Source organism: Chaetodon auriga, chromosome 17 (genome assembly GCF_051107435.1).
Source record: "Chaetodon auriga isolate fChaAug3 chromosome 17, fChaAug3.hap1, whole genome shotgun sequence".
Classification (NCBI taxonomy): domain Eukaryota; kingdom Metazoa; phylum Chordata; class Actinopteri; order Chaetodontiformes; family Chaetodontidae; genus Chaetodon; species Chaetodon auriga.
This window is the reverse complement of record NC_135090.1, coordinates 1167334-1194433: the sequence shown is the minus strand read 5'-3', so window position 1 is coordinate 1194433 and position 27100 is coordinate 1167334. Positions and strand designations below refer to the sequence as shown.

General features: G+C 41.8%; 1 protein-coding gene across 7 annotated transcripts; it reads left to right on the top strand.

The window, feature by feature from the left end:
* tmem200b (transmembrane protein 200B) lies at positions 1–27100 on the top strand. 7 transcript variants are annotated; one of them, XM_076754399.1, is made up of 4 exons: positions 27–329; positions 4650–4712; positions 12190–18922; positions 22925–27100. In XM_076754399.1, exon 4 carries the CDS (start codon positions 22975–22977, stop codon positions 24223–24225), a length of 1251 nt encoding a protein of 416 aa, XP_076610514.1. In that variant the 5' UTR covers positions 27–329; positions 4650–4712; positions 12190–18922; positions 22925–22974; the 3' UTR covers positions 24226–27100. The 7 variants fall into 7 exon arrangements, with proteins under 7 accessions (XP_076610517.1, XP_076610514.1, XP_076610518.1 ...); XM_076754403.1 differs by lacking the exon at positions 12190–18922; XM_076754404.1 differs by lacking the exons at positions 27–329; positions 12190–18922 and adding an exon at positions 336–662.

Below are 27100 nucleotides of genomic sequence, written 5' to 3'. Positions count from 1 at the left end.
AGACACGGGGTTCACGCTGAGGCGGAGGTATTGCTGCTCACTTGACTGTGTTGGTCCATCAGAAGAGGCCCCTAGCCGACAACACAACAGAGTGGAGCGACGAAATTCAGACGGATTCAATTGTCCTCTTGTAGCTTTCTGTAAGACAGTCCGGAGGAGCTGGTGAACACAGCGGTGTGTCCTTTTCAAGTCCTCTGCTTGGTGTGAGTGAGTTGGAATAGAGCTACCAGTTGAGTTGTGCACACCCTGGAGACTATTCAATCCAAATTATTTGGATGCCCCGTGTCTTCAAACTATGAACAAGTTGCAACAGGATACGAGAAATACAGGCAAGTTTCCTATACTCACCGACCGCTGGACTGTTGAATTTAAATCACAATAAACTTAGACTGTAGGAATGTATAAAAGAGAGACTCTCCTCAGGTTTACTAATAAGCAAGTAGACGTTCAGTGCCGCAGTTAGAGCAGCTGAATCAAATTAACGCGGTGATTGCTGTGACTTTCTGTTTCATAAATGACGTGTATGGTGAGCTGTTGTGTGTTGTAGAGGAATGCAATAACACGGTCAGACACCGTCCTGTCTGTCTGTAGCCTCCACACAGCAAATACAATATTAGGGAAGTCTGGTACGGCACGGTAGACCATGGCTGCCCGTCGTTGAGGTAAAGATAAAACGCTTTATTCCTCTCGATTGAAGCAGCTACATGCTTATTTCTCATAACTGGATCCTTGAATTAAGATGGTTTCAGCGGGATCAGCCTGCCACTGTTGAGCTGCTTTAAAAATAAATCGTGGGTTGCTTGTGTTGCATTTGCATCACAGAATATTAGATATTTTTTATTGGCATGATTCCTCCCTTCCACACCGTGCTGTGTTATCTGCATAGACTATATTTTTCCCATCATGAAGCACAACTTGTGGCTTCCCAGGAGTGAATTGGCTCCAGTTCAGCTTCCTGTACTGGTTAGGGAACAGAAGACGACCAGTATAAAGGTGGGTCTATGACACACTGAATATACTCCTGTGTCATGACAATAGAGCTTATGCTTGATAAAAGTACATTCCAGCATACACTGCTCTTTTGAATATCTGATTATTGCTCTGTCTGGAGGTCTGATCATCTTTTGGATCAGATCTTTATTTACGTTCAGCTACAGCCTTGCTCTAACAACAGAAACTTGAGTCAGGGCTGGTGAATGCAGTCTACTGTGAATCAGCTACTCTTAACATTTGTCCTCCAGTGGACATGTTTGCGTTACTGCAGTCATACTCTAAAAGGAAATGGCCAAATAAATGACATACTGTTGTATGAATTAACATTTTCTGCACAACTGTTACTGGTGAAGGAATGTGAATGGTGTATGATTTAAAAATGGTATGATACAAGATTAAATATTGATAAAGCAAACAATTTAACAAAATGCTTCAAACATCTCAGATGTATCATTGTTTAATGTGAGAACATAAGCAGCTTTAAGGACCTTTGCCCAGATAACATGTAGTGTAAAATTTAGGGCTGCAACTAATAATTATTTTCATTTTTGATTAATCATCAAAAAATTTCTTTGTAAGAAAGATTTATTGATTAATTTTTTGGTCTATAAAATATCAGAACATTGTGAAAAATTTGTGTCATAATTTCCCTAGAGACCAAGCTGAAATGTAGGGGTGACCTTGGGGTTTTGACTCTCTGCCGAACAGTCCATGAACCAAGGATATTCAACTTGCTATCATAGAGGTTGTTTGATATTTCAAAATTAATTTATGTCTTTCCTATTATAACACTCTCAAACAGTAATGTCCAGCTGATGTTGTCTAGACTGTGGAAGGAAGGATACAACAAAATTTCTACAGCATTGGAAGTGCCCAGCAGCATGGTAGCCTCCATCATTCTCAAATAGAAGAAATTTGGACCCACCATCAGTCTACCTAGATCTGGCATGGACACTCAACATCCAGCCTGGTTGAGCTCATGGTATCTGGTCCAGCTGTTTGCATCAGTTTTGATAGATATCAGATATTAGCATTAGATTGGTGCATCCGTCCAGGAAAGGATTCTGTTTAGGGACGCCATAGTTCTACTGGCAGACTCGAACATTCACATGGGCAACAACGGAAAAACCTGGAGGGGGTAATTGGGAGGAACACCTGCCTGTATTCTAAGTGTAGTTGGTTCCAGAACAACTTAAGCCAAAGGACAGCTGAATATCTTGGACAGTCAGGTGAAAAGAGGAGCAGAGTTGTTAACTGATCATCACCTGGTGAGTTGGCCCAGATGGTTTGGGAGGCAGACAGACAGACCTGGCAAACCCAAAGGTGTGGTGAGAATGAACAGGGAACATCTGATGGAGGACCTTGTCTGTGAGAACTTCAACTCCCACCTCTAAGAATTTCTTGTGCATCCTGGTGGAGGTTGGGGACATGGACTTCCCCCCCAGGGAATCCTATGTTTTTTTTTTGTTTTTTTTTTAGGGAGTTTGAGGTAGCAAGGCATTGCTACAAGCCATTCGGTCCTGATACAACGTGAGTGAGTGAGTGAGTAAGTGAGAGCTGTGTCTGTATTCCTGACACAAAGTCAAGCAAGTTTTCATTGATGTTGGATTCTGCCAAGGTTGCCCCTTGTTTTTTTTGTCCTGTTTGTGATACTCATAGACAGCATCTCAATGTGCTGCTGGGTTGAGGAGAGTGTCTGGTTTGGGAACCTCAGAATTGTGTCTCTGCTTCTCACTGATGACGTGGTTCTGTGAGCTTCAGCATGCACTGGGGAAGTTTGCAGTTGCACCTCTAAGCCTGAGGCCATGATTGTTTGCTGGAAAATGGTGGATTCTGCCCTCCAGGTCGGGAGTGAATTGCTATGTGAATTTGAGAATGGCTTTTGAGTATTTGACTGTGCTTTTCTAGTTTCAAGGACATGTAGGGAGCTCCAAATGAATTTTAAAGAATTTTGTTATATATTTTTTTTAAAATTAAGAGTTTATCCTTGACCTTGCAAATGATTTATTGAGCTCTTTGAATAAAAAAACACATGTATAGACATAACGTACACTTCAGTGCTTAGAAATTTACACAACCCCCCTCCACACACACACACACACATTCTGAGCTAATAATACTATGGAGATGTAACCAGCGTAAGACAGAAAAGTTAACTAACAGTTTAAAGTGTAAACATATTAACGTTACAGAGCTAATAAGCAAAACATTCATTTTTATCCTGTCACACTACCCGTGTATTTTTACAGGTTCCAGGACACCCCTCTGGTAACAAAGGTGACAGACCATGCATGATTGATTAAAAAAAAGAATGTTTCTTGTGGTTTATTTGACCATTTTGCAAGCAAACAGTAAAGCAAGGGTGATGGTGTCCGCTGCCTCTCTTGCCCTGGTATGAAACCATAAGTGAAACCCAGTGCCTCCTCTTCCTATACCTGCCTGCCCCTACATATAGATCTCTGGTTTTCTGTGGCTTCAAACAAAAGCATTAAGAAGTAGTCGAATTAATTGAAATAATCATACTATGTTTAATCAAACAAAATGATAATGATAATTAATTAAAATACTCTTCAGAGCAAAACAAATAAATACTTCATTAGTGAATATTACAGGAACAATAAATAGCTCCAACATTCCGGCCCCTGATTGTTAAAAGTATAAACTCACAATTACTTTTAACTCTATAAGGGAGCTATTCTCTCTACCCTAACTGCATAATTTCTTCCATTTTCTCCCCAACACTCTGCAAGAAAAGCAGACAGAGAAAGACAGGATAGATAGTGAGAAAGAAAGAATAAATGTCCATGTTCCTAAACTGTAGCCTCCAGAAGCATACAGATCTTTGTCACAGGTCTCTCCAAGACACTGGTCTTAGTTCAGAGGCAGACACAGTGGACAAATCCTTTGGAGTCAGACTTGGTACTCAGTACTCAGCCCATTATCCAGGATCCTCTTGGAGCTGTAGCATCAGCAACGATAACAATGTCTCCTGGAGATAAGCTTCTTCTTGGCTGAACCCACCTTTGTCTTTCCTGCATCACAAAGAAGAATTCAGATGTCCACCTTTTTCAAAAGAGTTCTGCAATATACTTCGATCTTCTTCTGACATATAGGTCGCGCTGCTCAAAGAGTTCTGGTGGAATGATGGTTTCAGAAGAATGTGGTTTGGTGTAAGGGGTTCAAGGTCATTAGGGTCGTCAGAAACATTTGTGATGGGTCTGTCATTTAGTATTGCCTGTACCTCACAAAACAATGCCTGCAGGCCTTCATCATCCAGTACCTGCTGTCCAAGAATGGAGGTCAGTACACCTTTTACTGAGCAAAGCAAACGCTCCCAAACACGACCTTGATGTGAGGCCGCTGGTGTATTGAAACTCCACTTGATCAAATCTTGAATCAAAGTCCCTTGGATTTTCACATTATTCAAGGCAACAAGGCTTTGCTTTAATTCTTTGCCCCAACAAAATTTGTGACATTATCAGACCTTTAAACTTGACACAGGACCTCTTCTGCAAGTGAATCTCTGCACTGCGTTAATGCAAGAGTCCATATCGAAGGAGTGTGCCACTTCAAAGGTGTATTACTCAACTGGTCAGACAGGTGACAAGAACTCCATACCTTTTTTTGAGAGCATCTTCCTCTTTTAATCCCAATAGGGTGAAAATAATCAACTTCCACATCTGTAAACGGAGCCTTATCTGGCATAACCCTCTTCTCTGGTAAGTCTGATATCTTCTGCTCTCCAAGTTTTCCTCTGCAACGTCTACATACTGTGCACTCTGTAATTAATTTTCTTGCAGTAGAGTTGGCATTGATTATCCAATACCTCTGCTGAAGTCTGCACAGCATGTGGTTTCGAGCAGCATATCCTAGTTGTTGATGGAGGAGCTGGGAGGCATGCAGGTCCCTTGAAAGGATAACTGGATGTTTGGTTTCTGATGGCAATTTTGACTTGTACCACCAACTCTGAGGATATTATCCTCCAGTATAGGATCTAGCTTGTACAACAGACTTTGACAGACTACGACAGTCTTTGAAGATGTTGCCCAAGCTTTTTTTAGTGAGGCAATTTCAAATTTAAACCTGTCTTTCTGAACAAAACAAATTATTGCCTTTTCTGCTTCCTCAAAACACTCTAGAGTCAGGGTTTTCTCTCTAGAAGTTCGGCTGAGAAGAGCTGGCTCTTTCGGCTCCCCAGTGGCTCCTCAGATTTTTTGTTGCTTAAATTAATTTATTACCAAAATAATGTAAAATTATGTGTAAAATTAATTACTAATGTACAAAACATACTTTATAGCAAATTTTACTGCATTTCCTGCAGTCACTCATTTTGTCACCTTTCCGGCATTTTGTCTGTCGCTCTGTGTGTGTGTGTGTGTGTGTGTGCGTGCGTGCGTGCGTGCGTGTGTGTGATGTGTGTGTGCACGCGTGCGTGCGCTGTGTCTGTACCCCCCCCCCCGCTCAGTGCGTGCACACAGAAGCCACCACACATCATGTAGTTGACGAATCACGTGCTGCTTGAACGTAGAAAAATTCGAGGGGAAAAAAAAAACCCAAAGGGGCTCCCACTCCGGCTCCTAGGCAGGAGCCGGCTCCGATCGTTCTCTTCAAAGAGCCGGCTCTTAGAGCCGTTTCGTTCGCGACCGACACATCACTACTTAACAATGGCATTCACTGTTGATTCTCCTTTGACCTCTGGGTCATCAGCGGTAATGACAGTTCTGACCGTGTTAGATGCAGGCCACTCCTTCTCTGACAAATAGAAACTCCTTCATTCCATTTTCCATGTGAAAGACATTCCTCAGCGCTCTCTCCACGAGATGCTTCATCTGCAGGATTGACCTTAGAGCCCACATACCTCCACTGGTTCATGTCTGTGGCTTCTCTAATAACAGCCACTTTGGTAGCAACAAAGGTATGAAAGCATCTGGTTTCATTGCAGATATACTTGAGGACAGTTGTACTAGCAGTCCAAAACACTGACTTCTCCAGCTGCCACTGCAGTTCTTGAAGCATCTTATCTATTTGGACAGGGAGAACTGCTGCTGTGAGCTCCTGATGAAGCATGGTGATTTGCTTCAAAGGTGGAACTCTGGCCTTTCCAACAAGAAATGAAACATACATATTGTCACTGTCTTCCAGTCTCAGGTACGACACTGCCATAACCAGCTTGACTGGCATCAGAAAAGTGATGAATTTGTGCTCTGACAGATGTTCGAAGGGGCAGGGATTTAATGCAGTGATCCACTGGGAATCCACTCATTCTTTGGAGGTCACTCAGCCCATCAGACCATGGTTTGGAGAAAGAGGGGGAAATTTGTTCATCCCACTTCAGGTTCCTTCTGCAGAGCTCCTGCAACATTAGTCTGGCTGGCATGGAAAAAAAAGGGCCAAAAATCCAAATGGATTTCACAGTGAGCTGACCAGGGACAAAATTTCTCTTTTTGTCAATGGCCGTTCTGGTACTGAAGCCGTGAATCTGAACTTGAATCAGTTTCCACACACCACTGCAACCCAAGTACTCATTCCATTGGAAGCTGGTCTATGTCTAAATCCAGTTCTTTCATCCCTGTTGCTCTGATGTCACCTGGAATTGACATCAACACAGAACAGCTGTTTGTCACCCATGTTTTAAGGCTGAATCCACCTTTTTGACAGTCACGTTCTTTACAATGTGAATGGCATCTTCCTCTGAGGCTGTGGACTAAAGACAGTCATTGACATAAAAATTATGATTGATTGTACTGATCACTTCAGGAGGAAAATCAGACATGTTGTCCTCTGCAGTTCTCCTCAAGGCATAATTGGCACAACTTGGAGATGAAACCCCTACAAACAATTGTAACCTCATTCGATACTTCACTGGTTCTTGGTCTGTATTTCCATGGGGCCAGCAAAGGAAGTGAAGGAAGTTCACATGTGATCAGGCACCAGCACTTGATGAATCATGGCATGATATCAGCCATTACTGCAACAGACTCTTTCCCAACCTGAATGAGGACGCCCAAGAAGAGAGTTGGTGTGATCTGGGCCCTGCAAGAGCTAGCAGTTGAGTAATGTTTCTGTATATGTGACAGCTGACACAGCAGTCACAAACAACCCTCAACTGTCCTTTGGTTGGGTGATGTACCCCATGATGAGAAATGAACCACACCTTTCAGTCATCCTGTTCCAGCTTATCAGTGGGCACTATTTCGGCATAGCCTTGCACCAACCTGTCACTGAGAAATGAGGTATACTCCTCCTTAAACTTGGCATTCTTTTTGAACTTCCTGTTCAGGCCTTGGAGGCGCTGTTCTGCAACACAACAATTATTTGATAAGACAGGGTCTTCTCTGAAAGGTAAGTCAATGCAATAGTGTCCATTTTCTAGCTTTGCTGTACTTCTCATAATATTCATGAATTTATTGTCCTCTCTGGACATTTCCATTTGCTTCTCTGGTGTTTTTTCATTAAAATCGTGATTGTTTAATGAGCATTTCCCCCAGATGTTCCACAGAAATACAATTGGCTGCTGAGCAGCCAATCTTCGCTCCCTTGCTGTCTCCACCACGAAGTGGTCCATTAATCACCCAGCCTACTGTTGTTCTGACTGCATATGGTCCATCACTTTGGCTGTCAGTCAGCTCCCGTGATTCTGTTTTGCTGCATCAGTTCCAATGAGCAAATCAGCATCTTCATCCAGATGATGAAGGTTTATGTTGTTAAGGTAAGATCATTTTCCAACATCCTCTTAGTGTGGAATGTTCAACCTTGACACTCGCATAGTCCTTTGAGTTAAAACATTAGGCAACCCAATAAAATATTTCATGTCTATGCCAGATACTTCTAAGCCAGACAGCAGAGTGGTGCTTACAGTTTTCTTTTGGCCCATTGTCGTCAATAAAATATTGTATAGTTTCCCTCTTAGGCCCAGCATTTTTGCCAAATCGTCGTGCAGAATGTACCTAAACTCCCAGGACCCAAAAACGCATATCTCTGCACAACTTTATTACTCATCTTACCTTTCACCTGAACTACAACAATTTAGAAGACAGCATTGCCCTCCTCACTGCCCCCTATATGACCACATGTCTGAGACTGTTCAAATGAAACACTCAGTGGAGAGCACATAACTTCCTGTGCTTCTTTGAAGGATGTGCTTGTATCCTTTTTCTCAATGTGGAATACTGAAGGGTGCTTCTGTGGTGACACACACTACAATCCAAATGACTCCTGCAGTCTTTGCTTGTGTGACCAGCCTTTAAGCAGCCAAAACAAACTCCATTTTCCTTTATGAAATTTATCTTGTCTAATTGCGTCCTCAACTTAAAGTGTGACCATTTATCCAGTGCTTTTGGCAGAAGAGGACTTCATGTTACTGTCCGTGTGGGTTTTATTTCCTTCTTCTACTGCAGTGACACTGGTGGCAAAAGTGCTTCTGTTTCTCATTTGTTTCATGTGACACTGACAGCTTTATTATTGCTGGAAGATTGTAAGTCCTGAACAACTCCAAAAAGTGAGTCAGAGGCAATTTTGACTTGTTTCTCAACAAAGGTCACAAGGTCAGTGAACACTACTCTGCTTTCCCTCTGCTCCTGAAGATCACATCCAACATTATTCAGTTTTTCTCTTAATTTATAAGGAACTTCTATCACAATGTTTCTTTGGTTGTAAGGTTAGATATTCATCTCCTTGGTGTTCTGTTCCAGAAAGTGCAAGCAGTCACTCGTGTTGCTGGTTTTTCCTTCAACATCTCTTTCGAAAGCTCTTAGAAGATTGAAAACTGAAGAGAGTCCCCATCAAGCACTGGAATATTTCTCAAAGGCAAAGCAGATGTTAAATTCTGTTGAATCAACAATGCAGTGATATCATTCTGTCGTTGCATGATGTTCACAATATCATTCTGGGTGTTATCATTGCATGCTGGATTCAGGTAAGATTCATCTCTGGTATGCTGAATATCATTTATCATATGTATCAGTCCTGTTTGGGTACTTGTAGCTGGTCTGGTGTCAGTCATATCCTTAGCCCCAGGGTGAGATTCACTCAGAGTTTTGTTTTTATTACACACTTTTGGGACCACGTTATCAGAATGAGGATTCAGTTCGCTTCTTCTTTGAGCACTGTTTTTTCAAAATATGAATTCATCGTTTGCTGTAGAACCACACTTTGGGTTGATTTTCAAGACATGAAGTTTTGCATTGGCTGCAGCCAGTTCCGTTTCCAGAGCAAACTTTTCCTTTTCCCTTCTTAATTCCTGCTCCTTGGCTTCCAACAAATACTTTCTTTTTAATGCATCCCTGTACTCTATAAGTACTGCATTGTCAGCTTGTGCTTTTATTCTTGCAGAGGAAGTTGATGATACTCTAGTTTACTAAGAATGTGTTCTAGAATGATTCTCCTTTGACTTGAAATATTGGAAGTACTGTCCACAGGATTTATCTCATCAGATACCACACTTTGATTGTCACTGGGTTCAGCATCATTAGTTTTTGACTGCACATATGGGTGACCAGCATCAGATAACTAACTCTTTACCTCTTCCGTGACATCACAAAATATGGTCATTTTAACATGAAAATATTTATTTTGCCTTTCAGCTTCACTCTCTGGCAAGTTCAGATTTAAAAAAGGCTCATGATTGTCTTTAGCCTCAGTGAATTGTATGTGTCACTCTTGGCTTTTGGTGCAGTGTCAGACATTGTTTCCTTTGTCACAAACCATTTTAATTTTATTTTAATTTCCACACTCCTTATTTGCAGCACAGTGAAATACAAAGGAGACATCATTGTTACCATGTTGCACATACAGCATTTGTTGCATACGCTCAGAGAATTAATGAATGAATGGTTGTAGCTCCGGTGTCTCCAGCCTATTGCAGAATCCATGCACTCCTCATCCAAGATCCAATATCGTTGAACTCCCAATATTCATCAGCAGACAGTGAAACATCAATTCCAATAGTTAAGACATTTTCAAATAAAGCTTCCAGAGTAATGTTTTCACAAACATATCGGATGTGTAGTTTTGTGCGTAGGACTCTGACTCTCCAAGCGGCGACGTGTCTTTAATATGACATATACACTCCTCACAACAATTTAGGGATATTTGGCTTTCGGGTGAAATTTCAGGATGAACCTAAAATGCACTATAACCTTTACAGGTGAACTTAATTTGACTTTTTCTAAACTTTTAAATGGTATTTAAACAGTGGGACCATTTACGCTGGACGAGGGACCAGTGGGCCTCAGTGCTATTCTCTGATGAAAGTCGATTCACATTGAGCAGAAATGATGGCCGCCAATGATTTTGGAGATGTTAAGGAGAGCACTATGCATCAGCCACTGTTGTCACCAGACAAGCCTTTGGTGTTGGTGGTGTTACAGTGTGGGCAGGTGTGTCTAGTCAATACAGAACTGCCCTACACTTTGTGAATGGTACAGTGACAAGCCCGTACTAGCTGAATAACATTATTAATCCAGTCATTGTGCCCCTGCATGAACAACACAGGCTGAATTACATTTTCATGGACGACAATGCTCCAGCTCATTGAGGTTGCATCATTAGGGAACAGCTGCTGGAGACTTGGGTACTTTAAATGGAGTGGCCTGCACTTTCTCCAGACCTGCAATCCCATAGAAAACCTATGGGATCAGCTGAGTCGCTGTGTAGAGGCTCGTAACTCTGTACCCCAGAACCTCAATGACCTGAGAGCCGCCCTTCAAGAAGAATGGGATCAGCAGGCAATAAGTTGACTTGTGAACAGCATGAGACATCGTTGTCAAGCTGTAATTGATGCTCAAGGGCACGTGACTTTTTGTGAGCAGTGTACATATATGATAATCCAAAAATCCTCTTCACCTTGTGTGCAATTCAAGCTTCAACAAAGTCCTTGACAAGAAAGTCAGTTTCATGGGTAGTTTTTTTTAATTTGTGTAGTGGCCATTTGTCCTCCAAAATCATTGTCAAAAATACCAAAAAGAAAGAAACTATAACAAACTCAAATCAAATGGCCACTGAGGCACACAGGGGATGGGAATCCTTACTTTGGTCATTTGAAACTCTGTAAAAGATAGCAATGTGGAATGGAGTTGAGGTTATTTTGTCAAACTTTTACATTTATTTTTTGATACAAAATATTGAATACAACTAAACAATGAATACAGTAAGTATCTAATGGAACTTCATCTGCATCTCACATTATCTCCAATAGGGGTCCAAAACCCAAGACTTTAGCGTGAACCATTATGTTGTTTTTCTGCTTGGAATTTAAATGGAGGGTGCTCTTAATATCTATCAAATATTCAAATTGTGCAGATTAGATTTTCAAAATAAAAAGTAATTTTGTTGCTGAACTGCCTCTATTATAGATAGGGCTGGTATACGGCCTTCATACTCCATGAGTACCAAGCAAAAGGTGTTGCACATGTGAAGTATCACACTCTAATTCACACTTATGGTGCAGTCTGTAATGAGCACTAGATTATCCTCTGTGTGACTGCATTCATAAGGATAGATATGAATAATGGAGAAACAATTTGATGGTTTTTGAAACTGAATTATCATGCCAAGATAAAACCCTGAAAAAACTGATATAGTTGATGTCTTTTTCATTAACTAAAAAATAGTCGGTGATCTGTTTTGAACATGGAAAGTTGGAGAGTTTTATCTAACTCAGTGGTTCTTAAACAGGCCCCCCTGGGGAGGTATAGAGCCACTGCAGTATGGATAATCATATGGAAGAATGTTGAATGAAAGTTGTATGAACATAATTGTGTTGACATAAACCAAAGTACTCTGAAGCTATCAAGGCGATCTTGCTAACCTCACTTTTGTTTATTCATTTTCTTAGTAGTATCTCTGGTATTGTTAATGATTGACAAGAATGAAGTGTTTTTACTGAGGTGGGGTGTGTTGCATACATTTTTGCACTATGTGAAGGGGGGTATGATATAAAAGACCTGAGAACCACAGATCCAACCCAACAAACCAAAAACCATATCTTAATAGCTTTGATGAAGTGTGATGATGTCCAGCCCCATCTTTACATTAATATTCACGCAAGGAAGATGGAGAAATTGTTTAGCCATGAGATGTCTGACAGTTAGCATGGGGAGAACTTCCACTACAGTGTAACATGTTCAGGACCTTTCAGTAATTGCAGTCAGTGTTTCAAGCAGTTTTTCTGTTTCACTCTGCTTTGTTTATGACCAGGTGGGAACACAAGAACAGCACACAAGTAAGTGTTTCACTACTTTTGTTTGTACCTCATCAAATTTACAAGCTCCCCACAAACATGGCAGTTTTGGAACAGTGTGAGGGATTTCACTTAAATTATTTTCAGTGGTGATTCACATTGACAAAGGACTCTACATGGTAAACAACCACTGACTAATGGGTTGCTAAAGTGAGTTAGGACAGGGCAAATACACCTGGATTCCAGGAATCCATGTGTGACATGTAATGTCTCTGTCATGATGAAAAATAAAATGCATTTCAGAAGAAAATTGGTTGTGTTGAAATTCAAATGTATGTATGTTCTATATCAGAGTGTTGCAGAGATAGCCTGAAGCTCCATGTGAGAGAAACCCCTAGAAATAATAAGACAATTACCCTTTATTAATTCCACAATAGGGAAAGCAGTACCAAGACAACATATTTAATGTTTTGTAAATATATGCGTATTCTGAATTGGATAACAGCAGCAGGTTTCCAACAAATTGGTGCAGGGGCAACAAAATATTGGGGAAGCTGTGGAATGCTCCATATTGCGGCTTTCCAGTACCTTTAAAAAGTCACTTGTGAGACAGAGCATAGGTCCTGTGTATTTGTTTGACACACTGCTGCTGTTCCAGAGAAGCACACTGAGTCCAGAGAAGTTTTGGAGTTTTATTAACACATCAGCTACTACAGTGGCTTTATACACGCACACATGATGTTGACTGTGTATCAAAGCAAACAAAAAAACAAAAGCGGTCAACAAAAATTACGGCAACCTAAACTCGCCTTTCTCCTCCCAGTGCAGGTGAAGCAACCTCTAATATAACCTACCGGCCATCAACTATGGTGCTCATGTGACCCAAACTCTGCATATCACCATGGCAACAAGACAAAACTAATCGAACACAGAATAATCAATTAGCAAAGCAATATATGGCTCCTACATACATCCCCTAATTATTGAGTTACTGTAAATAATCACTCACAAATCACATAGGAGACATAAACATAAGAAAAAGACTTTCAACAATAACACTCAAAATTAATGTCCATTAATTAATCCACACATCAGAATCAGAAAAGGCTTTATTGCTGAGTATGATTTTACACATACCAGGAATTTGTTTTGGTGAAGTTGGTGCATGACAAATCTTCTAAAATTAAGCTATTAAAAAGTACAAAATACAACAATACAAATATATATACACAGTCTGTTTTGTTTTCAGAATAAAAAGAGCAGTACAGCTGGCAGTGATACAGTAAAATAACAAGGAAATCCAAGCTGAGCATTAATGTAACGCAGAGTTATGGTAATGTCAATGTGACAAGTAGAGGCAGAGGTGGAGTCTGAAGTTGTTGATAAGACTGACAGCAGACGGGAAAAAACTGTTCTTGTGGCACGAGGTTTTGGTCCTGATGGACCACAGCCTAGTTCGTGTCCGGGGTGGCAGGGATCAGCCACAATCTTTCCTGTACGCCTCAGGGTCCTGGAGGTGTACAGGTCCTGAAGAGACAGGAGATTGCAGTCAGTCACCCTTCTCTGCAGACTGAATGACACGCTGCAGTCTGCCCTTGTCTTGTGCGGTGGCAGCAGCATACCAGATGGTGATGGAGGAGGTGAGGATGGACTCAGTGATGACTGTGTAGAAGTGCACCATCATTGTCTTTGGCAGAGTGAATTTCTTCAGCTGCTGTAGAAAATACATCTCTGCTGTGGTTTTTTGATGAGGGAGCTGATGTTGGGCTCCCACTTGAGGTCTTGGGAGATGGTAGTTCCCAGGAAGCGGAAAGACTCCACAGTGTCAATAGTGGAGTCACAGAGGGTGATGGGGGCAGGTGAGGCTGAGTTCTTCCTGTTGTCCACAACCATCTCCACTATCTTTAGAGCATTGAGCTCTAGGTTGTTCTGGTTGCACTAGGTCACCAGATGGTCAACCTCCCACCTGTAGGCGGACTCGTCACCATCAGAGATGAGTCTGATGAGGGTGGTGTCGTCCCCAAACTTCAGGAGCTTGACGGAGTGGTGACTGGAGGTGCAGCTGTTTGTGTACAGGGAGAAGAGCAGAGGAGAAAGAACACAGCCCTGGGGGGACCGGTGCTGATGGTCTTTGCGTTGGAGACATGTTTCTCCAGCTTCACGCACTGTTTCCTGTCAGACAGGAAGTCTGTGATCCACCTGCAAGTGGAGTCAGGCACGCTCAGCTGGGAGAGCTTCTCCTGAAGCAGAGTTGGGATGATGGTGTTAAAAGCAGGGCTGAAATCCACAAACAAGATCCTGGCATAGGTTCCTGCGGAGTCCAGGTGCTGGAGGATGAAGTGGAGGGCCAAGTTGACTGCATCGTCTACAGACCTGTTGGCTCTGTAGGCAAACTGCAGGGGGTTCAAGAGAGGGTCAGTGATGTCCTTGAGGTGTGAGAGCACAAGGCGTTCAAAGGAATTCATGACCACAGAGGTCAGGGTGATGGGTCTGAAGTCATTAAGTCCTGTGGTCCTTGGCTTCTTGGGAACAGGGATGATGGTTGACATGACTCTTCTTTCTTCTTGAATTATATGACTCACAGTCCACAGTCTCACTAGTCAAAGTCAAACAGTCAAAATTCAATGAGGAGAGTCTAGCAACAGTCCAAAAAAGAAAAAAAGAAAGTCCAACAAAAAGTCACAACTGAAGCCAGTGTGTCCTCAAATAGCTTTTGCCTCCTGCAGCAGGCGTAGCTTTGTGATGGGCCAGTCCAGGCAGCTGCTCCGGGTTTTAATTTGCACCTGATGAACAAATCCTCTTCGGTCCGGGAAGGTCTGTATATCACTCGTCCCACAGGCCGAGAGTTTCAAGGTGCTGTGCTGTCCATTAGGTCTCCCACGACAAGATTCCTCTTCACTCCTGTCCATCTCCGACGCTCCTGCAGTTGAGGGAGGTATTCTTTTATCTGTCTCCTCCAAAACAGGTCAGACATGTATTGGACCTGTTTCCACCTGCTATGTGCATAAATATCTGTGGGTTGGAACACTCCTGGTGGCAATGTTGAGGACTTCAACAGTAGCAGGTTGTCAGGCGTCAATGCTTTCAGGTCATTTGGATCCAAGGAGGCTTTGGTGATTGGTCTGCTGTTTATTATGGCTTCAATCTCACAAAACACTTTGTGAAGGCTTTCCTCATCCAAGTTTTGTATCTTCAAGGTTGAACTGAGAACCTTTCGCACAGACCGGATCAACCGTTCCCAAGCTTCCCCTTGATGTGAGCCAGCAGGTGGATTAAAGCTCCATTGGATTCCCTTTTGCAGCATGACATCATGGATCTGCACCTGATTCCACTGTTCCATAGCTTTCCTCAGCTCTCGCTCTGGGACTTCAGGGTCGCCAAGTGAAGGGTCATAGAGGTCTTCCCAGGCAACGGGCCATTGACTCTTAGGATGCAAAAGAAAGTTGAGGTCCTGACAGCCATGTAGCAATCAATCAATCAATATTCCCTTATTAGTCCCACGAGGGGAAATTCCAAATTACAGTAGCATCAATAAAGCAAGTAATATAACAAGTGCATGCAAAGTAAAAACAGCAGTATGTACAAAAGAGTGGGAATTTTAAATAAAAAATAAAAAAGAGAAGTCATCCTAAAGAAAATTGTATAAAATTGTACTAGTATATACAGACTGTTCTGTACATGTTTTATTGCACAGCTTATTGCACAGATTATTTCACTGATTAGTTGGAGCAGTTTTTGTTGTGTAGTCTGACAGCTGCAGGGAGGAATGACCTGCGATACCGCTCTTTCGCACACTTAGGATGTAGCATCCTGTCACTGATGGAGCTCCTCAGTGCAGTGAGTGTGTGTTGGAGGGGGTGGGAGTCATTGTCTGTCATTGAGGACAGCTTGGCTATCATCCTTCTCTCCCCCACCTCCTCCACCAGTTCCAGTGATGTTAGTGATATTCCTAGCATCAGCGACAAATACATCAACTTTCATGCCTGTGGAGGCCATGTCTGCTGGATTGTTGCTGGTGTCCACATACCTCTATTGAGCGGGACAGGAAATCTTGAGGATTTGTGTGTCCCTGTTTGCAACAAAGACTTTAAACCGTGAAGTCTTATTCCTTATGTATTTCAGAACAGATGTGCTGTCCATCCAGAAGACTGAGTCCAAAAGATCCATCTGTAACTCTTTCCTCCACAGTATGTCAATGTGGCTGGCCATAGTTGCAGTGATGAAGAAAGAAAAGACATCCCTTTATTAGCCACAAGTCACACAGAGTTAGCAGGAATCGAACCCGGGACCTTCTGGCTGTGAGGCGACAGCGTAGCTGTGAGGCGACAGTGTTACCACCGTGCCACCATGCCACCTAACACCATCTAACACACTCCCCAAAGGAGCTACTCAAACCTTTCCCATCACAAATGCACTGTGTTCTTGTGAATTCTTGGCTTTCAACAACGAGTAAGTTACTGTTCTGTATCCATGTTCACAGGTATCACAGAAATGATACAACTAGGCTGAAGTTACTTCTCCAAAGTTTGGTGGCTTCATACATCTGCTGGCCTCATATCTTTCCAACAGACATAGCTGCTGCAGCCACTCCAACCACTCTTTATAGACTGACTCAGGCACAGCATCATCCCAGCCTATCCCTCTCCTGCACAGGTCTCTCAGGATCCTCTTCACTGTTAACACAACAGGGCTCAGCATTACTCAACCACTTTGTGAGAGAAAATCCACCCTTGGAACACAAAGAGACCAGGGGCCTCATTTATAAAACTTGCTTACGCACAAAACGGGGCTTGAAAGTTGCGTATGCAACTTTCTATGCAAAGGTTGTGATTTTTAAAAATAAACTTAGCGTGAGAATGTGCACACTGGTACACCAACTTTGATGCTTGCGTACGAACATTTTGGAGACGGGGAAACTGGCGGTGCAGATGGTGAGGTGGTGAATTGAAGCAGATTGATCTCATACATTTAATGTCATCACATATCAGACTTATAGACCTGCGTAATCATAAACACCCAAGTCTGCAGTGTTATAGATGTGTTCCTTTAATGAGCCGTTAGGCCTACTACTGTATGCACAATGTTCATATATCATACTTCCATCTTCAAATGATACAGAGCGGTGGATGGCACTGATGAATTAGTAGTAATTCTGACAAGGTGTGTAACAATCATTCAATTTGCTGAGTAAGCATATAAATAGTGCGGTGACACTCGTGCGTAATGCTGCACAATGGATGCGCTGGCACTGCTGGAAGATCACGCAAATGGTAGGATCAGGATGGAGAGAAGTTTTAGGGACCACGGAGATTCCCTGGCCCATGATGATGACTGGCTAATAAGCCGATTTAGATTCCCTAGAGCGGTGCTCTTGGATCTATGTGCTGAACTGGGCCCAGTGTTAGATAGACCCACCCGCCGGAACCGCGCCATCCCGGTGCATATCCAGGTGCTGACCACTCTGGGGTTTCTGGCGACTGGCTCCTTTCAGCGGGAATTAGCCGACAGGTAAGTGTTTGATATGAATAATATTATATAATGTTACATTGTCTGTCTAAAGCCCCTTTTGGGTATGATATAATTCGGTTAAATTATGTCCTTAGGTCTGGGATATCGCAGCCATCCCTCAGCGCCATAATGCCAGCCGTTTTGGATGGCATTATAAAAATGACCAGTCGATACATCAGGTTTCCTTACACTGTGGGTGAACAGGCCAACATTGAAAGGCAATTTGCAGCAATGTCCGGTTTCCCAAATATAATCGACGCAATTGACTGCACTCACATTGCTATAAGGGCTCAGAGTGAAAATGAATTTGCTTATATGAATCGAAAAAATGTGCATTCACTCAATGTACAAATTATTTGTACCTCGGACATGATCTTGATGAATGTAGTGGCACGGTGGCCTGGGTCAGCACATGACTCATTCATCCTGACGCACAGTAGTGTAGGGATCTGTAATTTCTGCCACAGATCGCTCTGTGGCACTGGAACTATTCACTGCGGTGACAACGTGCCGCCACTCATTTGTATTCGTGACACCACTACTGTGACCACCAAACAAAATATCCTTTCTGGCCTCCACCTCACCCACAAGCACCTCGATTTCAGTCTCCGTAAAATTTCTTTTTCTTTTCTCTGCCATGATCGAACGTAAAATGCCATTGATCAGCAGGCATATTTATATGCAAAGACATTCATGAGGTGCTTTGCATTGACCATTCATGGTAAAATGTGGGTGTGTCGGGGGCGGGATGTGAGGTTTATCCACCTGCGCAATCTTCCAGGTGGAGTGTGATTTATAAAGGGAAAATTGCGTGCAGGTGTGAGTACGCACGGTTTTATAAATCCGAATATTTTTTGGCGTACGCCATTTTCAGCTTTTGGGCGTACGCACACTTTTAGTATGGATTCTACGCAATGTTTTATAAATGAGGCCCCTGGTTGCTGTAGAGCATCACTGCTTCCTTCTCCGTGGCCACCAACACAAGGCAATCATTCACGTAAAAATAGTGCTGTAGTTTATCCACTTTTTCCTTACTGTAGTGATGCCCATGGTCCTCTGCACACTTTCTGAGAGTGAAGTTAGCTCAACTGGGAGATGATGTCGCCCGAAACAAGTGCACCTTCATCTGATGCTCAGCGGGTGGCTGCTGCATATCCCCCTTTGGCCACCAGAGGAACTCGCGGAGGTCTTTGTCATCAGGAGGGACTTGGACCTGGTGAAACATGGATTCTCAGAGAACTGGTAAGATCAGGGCCCTGTAGAAGCTGAGCATTTAGTGATGTTCCTTGATATCTCGCTCCACAGTCAAACACAACTCTGATCTTTCTTTTAGTGGGATGGTAGACTCTGTGGTGTGCTATGTACCATACTTTTCCATGGCCACGGTCCAGCTCCTCTTCAGGCACTTTCTCAGCATAGCCTTTAGCCAGAAAGTCATTTATAAAGGTGTTACACTCAGTATGAAACATTGAGTCCTTTTGAAACCTTCTTTTCAAATAACACAGGCGCTGCTCAACAACTCTCTTGTTATTTGGAATGCTGACGTCACTCTTCCTTAAAGGTAATACGAGCTGGTAATGTCCCTCCACCTGCTTCACTGACAAGCTCCAAGACCCTTTGATCCTCTGTTGACATTCCTGGTTGCTCCTCAATGCTGCTTTCAGGGAAGTCATTCCTTAACTGTTGCTGCCAGAGGTCATCCAGGTTAACGACTGAAACTCTGTTGACAGTTATTTGTGAATGCTCCCAGTTAACATTCTCTCCACTGTTTCCTGCCTGTGGACCATTGACAGTCCAGCCCAGCAAGGTTCGGATAGCATAAGGTCCATCATTCACGCTACACTCTTGGAAGCTCAAGAAAATTGTCCCCCTCCAGTGCTGCAACCTCCAGTCCTAACACAATGTTGCTGTTCACAACTTTCTCCTGGCCGATGGTGGTGTGAGGTTGAGCTTGTGCATTAAGCTCTCAGTGCAAAACACTGCAGTACTCCCCTGGTTCAAGAAAGCTTAAGTGATGACAGTTTTGCTTCCCCTTTTAGATTTAACCTGGACCAGAACAATGGTCACATCCTCCATGGCATTACAGCAGCCTCTAAGAAAGAGACTGCAGTCTTGCAGAACCTTCACATCCTCTGCGTTAATTGGAAAATTAACGCATATCCGACCAATTGGCATATCCGACCAACATTCATTCATTTGACTGTTCCAAACAGAGGCACTTCGGCATTGATGCAATCCTGATTCCTTGTCCACACACATAGCCCCCATGCACAGGTGAGCTTACCTGTCCTCCATGACTTTGTCTTACTTTGTTTGGCACTGCTATGCTGTGTGTCCTGCATATTCCTTTGCGCTGCAAGCGATCGCTTTATTAATTGATGCCTTTTTTGTTGTCAAATATTGCGGCTTTCCAGTACCTTAAAAAGTCGCTTGTGAGGCAGAGAATAGGTCTTGTGTATTTGTATGTATGTATTTGTACTTTTCTAGCGATCATTATTCATTTTTTTTAGAATGTTCCATCATTATATTTTAATCATGGAATACCATAAACACAAATAGCAGCCTGTAATTTTACCTACTGACACATCTAGAATGAACTTTACATACCTAAATGTATGATTAACTGCCACTGACTTTAACCCCTTTGCTAGTAATAGTAAGTGGAGTCTTAAACAAGACTAATGACATCCAGTGTGAGCGACTGCCACAAAAGACAAGACAAAATTTCATGTCATGTTATGGTCCATTTTACCGTAACAATGCAACATTGCTTTTGAAGAGACAATGCTAGCAAAGTTAAAAAAAAATAAAAGTACTTTTAGCCAGTATTTAGCTTTAGCTTAAGTGTTTGGCTCACATATAGTCATTGTTTTGACCCTGAATGCCCATTCATTAATTTCCAACTCTCTCAACAATGACACACACATGAAACCATTTCTGCTACAGTTGAATCACAAACCTTAAACCTATGCAGGCAAAAAAAGCTAGCTAGCATGTCAACTTTAGCAACTGAACCAAACTAGCAATTTAACATTATTCAACCATTTAAAGCTAACTAGAAAGAAAGCAACAGCCAGTCTATAAACCTGATAACTGGCTTACCGGCTTTACCACAGTGGCAGAAAACAAACACAATACAAAATAATATGAAGCTTGTCTGCGCAGGACACACAAGCAATATAACATGTTAAACACATGGAAACAAGGAGCAAGTACAATGATTGAGATATCTCAAACATCAACAACAGGACTCAGTGGCCTCTTAATTTCACAATGCAGTAAAGCAATAGATATTACATTAACATGCTATCATTAACTATCTCTTCTCAGACAAAAGCCTTTTACTTGAGATTGGTTTGGGAGTGATTAACATGTGTGTCAGTCTGTCCAATATGTCCAGCGTTTCCTTGTGCTCAGACGGTGGCGGGCCGTTGTGTCGCTCCATTGGCAGTTTAACGGCAGGCTGGACCTTGTACACAGTGCAGGAAACAGTGGAGAGTCGACTTTGTTAAAAGAGAGTGGGGCATAGAAGTTGTCCTTCTCTTTCTTGAAGAGATGGTTATTCTGTATCTTCCTTCTGCTGGTAAAATCAGGTTGCTGGATATGTGATCATCTAACTCTCATGAGGATCCAAACTTGTTTGGTGAACCCAAACAGTCTGTTACTTGTCCAGCAAGTTAAAGGACTGTTGCTTAGGCTACTTAAAGTTCAAACATTTGATTAAGAATGGTACACCTTCTGTAGCAACTTCAAGTTGTTGTTGAAAGGTGAGGTGGAACAGAGAATGTTGTTTCTTTTATCCTTGATGACATCATGGCCATGTCATTGTGATTCCTCTTAGTTCCAGTGGGTCTCGTCCAATGTGAAACCAGAACCAGAAAGAAAATTAATCTTCAGTGGGGTGTCTCTGTTCCTCAACCATCTATGCTCTCACTTGCTTAGCCACACACTCCTTACGCAAACAGCTTTTATGTTTTTGCCATGTCATCAATACTAGAAATGGAACTGTAGCAAGTAATTAACTATTGCTATGTCTCATTCCTATTTTAAGACGTTACAAATTATTTCCAGCTCCAAAAAAGCCTAAAAAGCTGGCGGTTAAAACAGAAGTATAAAGAGTTGTCTCTCCACACTGTCTCTTTTAGGTGCAGTGGTGTAAACTGGCAGGTTTTCGGGTGGTTACAGACCAGCTCATTGCAAGTTGTTGCAAGTTTCAACTCATCTTGTTGCAAATTTTTGGCCTTAAAATGTGTTACTGATTGAAAGTGAAATGGCTTCAATTCTTAGGATTGTATCACAATAAAGGCACAGTTCTCCATTTTAGTCTTAATTATTTTGGACATGATCTCAAAAAATTGTATAACACTGAGGACGAATAAAATGTGCAACTTAAGTTGCATGAAGAAGAATGATATCTGTCACACCTGTCCTCTACATCTGGATATATGGTTTTCGTGAACCTTGTGCCAAACTGTGTGAGTCTAAATTGTGAAATTGTGCACAAGAAGAGCTTGTGTGGGTCCTGTCAGTAGCCCTTTTCCACCACTCATTATTAAAGTTTGTCCCAAGCAGCCCATGGTTTTTACAAATTCTTATGCAAAAAACATTTCAGAATATCTTAATCTTTGCATTTTTCTTCTTTCCCTGTTTTTCCCTTTTTTTAATTCCTTTTTTAATTTTTTTTATTTTATTTTTTTTGGTACAGTAGACAAATCCTTGAAAGATTCCATGCCGACTGTTATACTACTGCCTTACCACAAACTTTTGTAGAAATACACATTTAGAAGTTGAAGTTGCTATGAGTCAAAGTTTTATGTAATGATAACATATTTTTGATCATTCTATTGGCAGATGTTTTTGTTTTGTAGTATGACTACATTATCTGCAAAACATGTCAAACCCTGTGTCCCCGGTTTTTTTATGTGAGGAAGATGGGGGAGGGATGTATATTGCTGTCTGCCACGTTGCCTTCTTTGATACTACCATTGGGCACCTGTCGGAAATTTTCAAATCATACGCATTGTGGCTTTAAAATTTGCATTGCACATTTAAATTGAAATAGCCTACTGTCATTAAAATAGATGGAAAAATGCATTATTTTATACTTATGTTCAAAATATTAATTGTTAATAATAATTGAACAATTATATTATATATTATTAATATTTTGCACCCCTAGATACAGACTAGTACTGTATATTCATTGTAGCTGCACTAACTTTTGAAATTTCCTCACTTTCAAAGTCCTCTGACAGGGCTTAACCAGGAGCAAAAGCTCTGGACTGACCTGTGCCATGAAGACCCAGATGGCCCGAGGTGTTACAACAATTTCACCTTCTTGCCGAGGGAAGTCTCGTTTCACCTTACGAAGCAGAATGAAGAAGGACAGTGTGATCCAGGGCAAGCTTCGCATCCGCTCCATACCTGGAGCTTTTCTGGTGCTGGGGGTCATCGTGGTAGTAGTTGGCACTGCTCTTGCAGTGGCAGGATACTGGCCCTACCGGATATCGAGATTGTCCATCTTGGGAGCTGCAGAGGGGGAAAGCATCTCTGAGTCGCAGACTTCTGGATGGAGTCTGGGAGCTAAGGGCCTCCTTTCCACAGCCAGCCTCATTCACAGTGAGCGTATGAAGCTGCTGGGACCTGTCATCATGGGGGTGGGACTCTTCATCCTCATATGTGCAAACACAGTCCTGTATGAGAACAGGGACAGAGAGACTCAGATGCTGCTGGCTCAGATGCGCAGTGTAATCTGCTCTGTCTCTACGGCTGTGCCCTCAGTGGATCTTAAAGAAATGGCAGCAGCTAACTTGGTGGCCAAACACTATCAGTGGGTAAACAGTTTACCAGCTGCCCATCTCAACATACTCTGTTTGCAGCAGCTGGCCAGCTCAGAGCCGCTGCTCCAGACCAGACACCCCAGAGAACAAGAGGATTATGTGGAGGGCATATATCAGCAAGCTGTTGACCAGACAGAAGCCCTCCACCACCAGGAGTCAGACCCTCCACCTTCCCTCCACTCCTCCTACTCCAACTCATGTAATTCCAGTCAGACAGACTTTAACATACAGTCTGGTGCTCAGCACAGGGACAGTGCCAACTTCAGTCAGCAGCCCGCCAAACTCTTCAAGTTCAACAGCGTGCTGTCTGCCAGCTCCATGTCCACCCTGGGGGTGGATGATGTGGACATACCAGCTGCTCAGCCGAGGCGGTGTCATAGTATGAGCTACAGGACTAACCCTTACATAGTCCGAACTGGTGTGCATCAAGAGGACATATTCCACACACTTGGAGAGGAGCAAGAAATAAATGAGTTACTAGTGACGAGAGAGGCTGGTTCACAAGTTTGTGTTAACATCCCTGGGCAGTTTGTGGATACTGTGGAGGAGCAAACTCACCGAAGCTGGCCTCGGCTAGACCTGGGTAGCGGGCGACGATACCTGAAACTAGAAAACCAAGAAGACTCAGTGGACAAACTGCTGGACCAGTTACAGCAGCAGTGTTGTCAGTGGGATAAGAGTTTTGGCTCTGGGCCTTTCCAGTGATAACTGCTTTTACTTCACAGTCCTGATGGTACCTAAGGATACAAACACCACAACAAACAAGTAAAAATGTTTTCACCTGGATTCTAAAACTGCACTATATCTCTGTTTTTAATTCTGTGTAGGGCAGAGAGAAACTGAGCCTGGGATGATTTGGAGTATAGTGTTTCTCACAAAGATCTTCCAAAATTTGAGCCTATTCTCAATCTTAAGTAGGATATTGATGAACAGAGGTTATGGTCTTTGCTTGGCTGGATTTGGCAGATGTTTTGTAGAATTCAAAGAGTGGAACAATATTCAGACCCTACACTGTCACAGATGAGCAAAGCAAATTGACAGACTGTTTACTTCTGCATTTAAGTTTGGAAACAGTGCAAAAAAATCAACTTATCTCATTACTGAAATTGATTTGCCTGTTTCCAGGACACTGTGTGCTCAACCAAGTGAAGAAGCAACAGAAGAGTGCAGGAGGATGGGGGATTGTTTTCACTGTGCCATCAATTTTGAACCAAACTACCTGGACTCCAGAGCCCCTAAAGTACTGACAGTGCTTGACAAATGCAATTACCATATAAAAATGGGGCTTTTTCCTCAGTTGAGGCCCTGAATTCCAAATGCAATGCATGGCAGTGATGTACAGTATGTTATATCTTAATATGTATGCAGAGTAATGTCATTGTTGTTTTTGTGTGTATAAGAAGTAATGATACTTAAAGAATATTTCTGGTCTGTTATGACTTGGGTCTTATTTTCTCAGGTTTGGACATCATTTATACAGTAACAGTTATGATGACATTGTCTTCACCATTACTGAGATCTGGGAACACAACGTCATTATTACAACTGTCTGTCTCTCAACTGTGATGGACGTTTGTCATGGAAATTTCTGTAATAATACAGTTTATCTTTGCTTTCTTATTAACAGATTCTCATCACACACACACACACACACACACACACACACACACACACACACACACCTTAGCACACAGCACATGGCCTGGTAACCATCACATACTCCGTGGTAGCCTATATTGCAGTTATGTTTATTATTTTGGTATGTTATGTCAATCGCATTTCAGTTCTGTTTTGTTCTATGACCACAAATGTACTTTACAGTATTTATCTTTTAAGGTTAAAAAAAAAAACCTGTTGAAGAAAAGAAATGGACATCAAACTCCTGGATGAATTCTGAGTTGGTTATAGCATGTTCAGTTGTCTTTCTTTTCCTTTTTTCACACTTAGTTTTCCCAGAGAAATAGACAGAACAAGATATCTGCATCAGCACAAAAAAACAAAAACAAAAACAAAAGCAAATATACAAACAAAATTCACCACCAAATAAAAATAACATTAACGTTAAATAGGTGTCCGGAAATATTTCAGTATTCATACATATCTATTTTGATTGGGCATTAGTCTAGTTGGTGTCAAGGCTCATATATTTGTTCCATTTTCCCAGTTTTTTCAAATGCATTCTCTTGGACTGTCAAAAGATATGTCAATTTTTCCATAACAAAAATGTCTTGGACAATTCCCAACCACTGTTCCTGTTTTGGATTGTGTACTGTAAGCCAATTTCTGGTAAAAGCTTTCCTACTTGCTGCAAGTAAAATTTTAGTTAAGTAAAGGTCATCTCTGTTCACAACATTGTCAATGTTCCCAAGATACATCACAGGACAAATGTTCAGGTGTCTTTATGTTATCATTGTAATGACATCAGTTCAGTAGTTAAATGGCTTTTTAGTGGTGTTTAATGATTGACATTTTGTGAAAAGAGATTTTCTCCATTATAGGTGCTGATAGGAAGGGTCAGACAAAGATAGTCAAGGAAATCAGACATTTATGTAAATGCTTCCAACTAAGTTTGGTGGCACTTCATTTTCAGTCCCCCCATTTAGCATATAAAAAGCATACAATATTGAATAAATGGTTTAGAACACAGAGTAGTGTGTGGATGTAAGCAGATGTGTTTATTAATGTATGTGTCACCAGCTACAACTCGTCTTGTGAGCACCAGTAAGTGAGGCTGCTGTATAAACAGATAATCAATGACAATATTGTAAAACACTGTTGGAAAAAACTGGTTTACATAAGAGAAGCAATAATCACTGACAAATATTGTATATGAATAAACACTGAAAATGCCATTCTTACTGGATACAACTACATTATAGTGTGTTATAGACCATTTATTGAATGCTAATATACTGTTTATATGCCAAATAGGGTACTTAAAGTGAAGTGCTACCAATATGCTTAAATGGGATGTTATTACTAAGAAGAAGGATGGCCTAAACTATGAAAATATGAGCCAAGTTTTTAAAAAATATTCATTATCTTGAATAAAGAAGGAGATTTTCTCTTTGTTTTCCTTCATCTGACACAGTATCAGCTTGTAATGAAAACTGGGGCACCTCCTCCTGCTGGTTGATCATCTTTCAGAATGCACTAAGTATTTATGAGGAGGGTTACCACCCACCTCCCCATTCCCAGTCTTTGATAAAATGGACAGAATGTGCAGACAAGGTGAGCCTGCAGCCCTGCTTAGACTTAATGAAGTGATCATTGTTACTGCACACAGCTGTGTATGTGTCATAGAAGGAAGGGAATATGAATCAGTCTCATGGGCCATCTTCCTTCCTTGTCCTTCCCTCTTCCTTTTATAACACATGCAGAGGTGATCCCCCCAACAGTCTGGTTTTCTTTCTGTTTATGCTGTCTGTTCTGTATGCCTTGTATGACACTGTGTGTTCTAAATGTATACCAAGCAATATCAGTGGTCTGACAATGAATGGCTATGTCTCACCCTGTGTCAGCCGCTAAATTAAACAGCATTGCCATGCCTGTGTTGCAAATATAAGACAAAGCAAAAGCA

Coding starts and splice junctions, on each gene's coding strand:
- tmem200b (XM_076754402.1), top strand. CDS start 22,975: ATGAAGACCCAGATGGCCCGAGGTGTTACAACAATTTCACCTTCTTGC.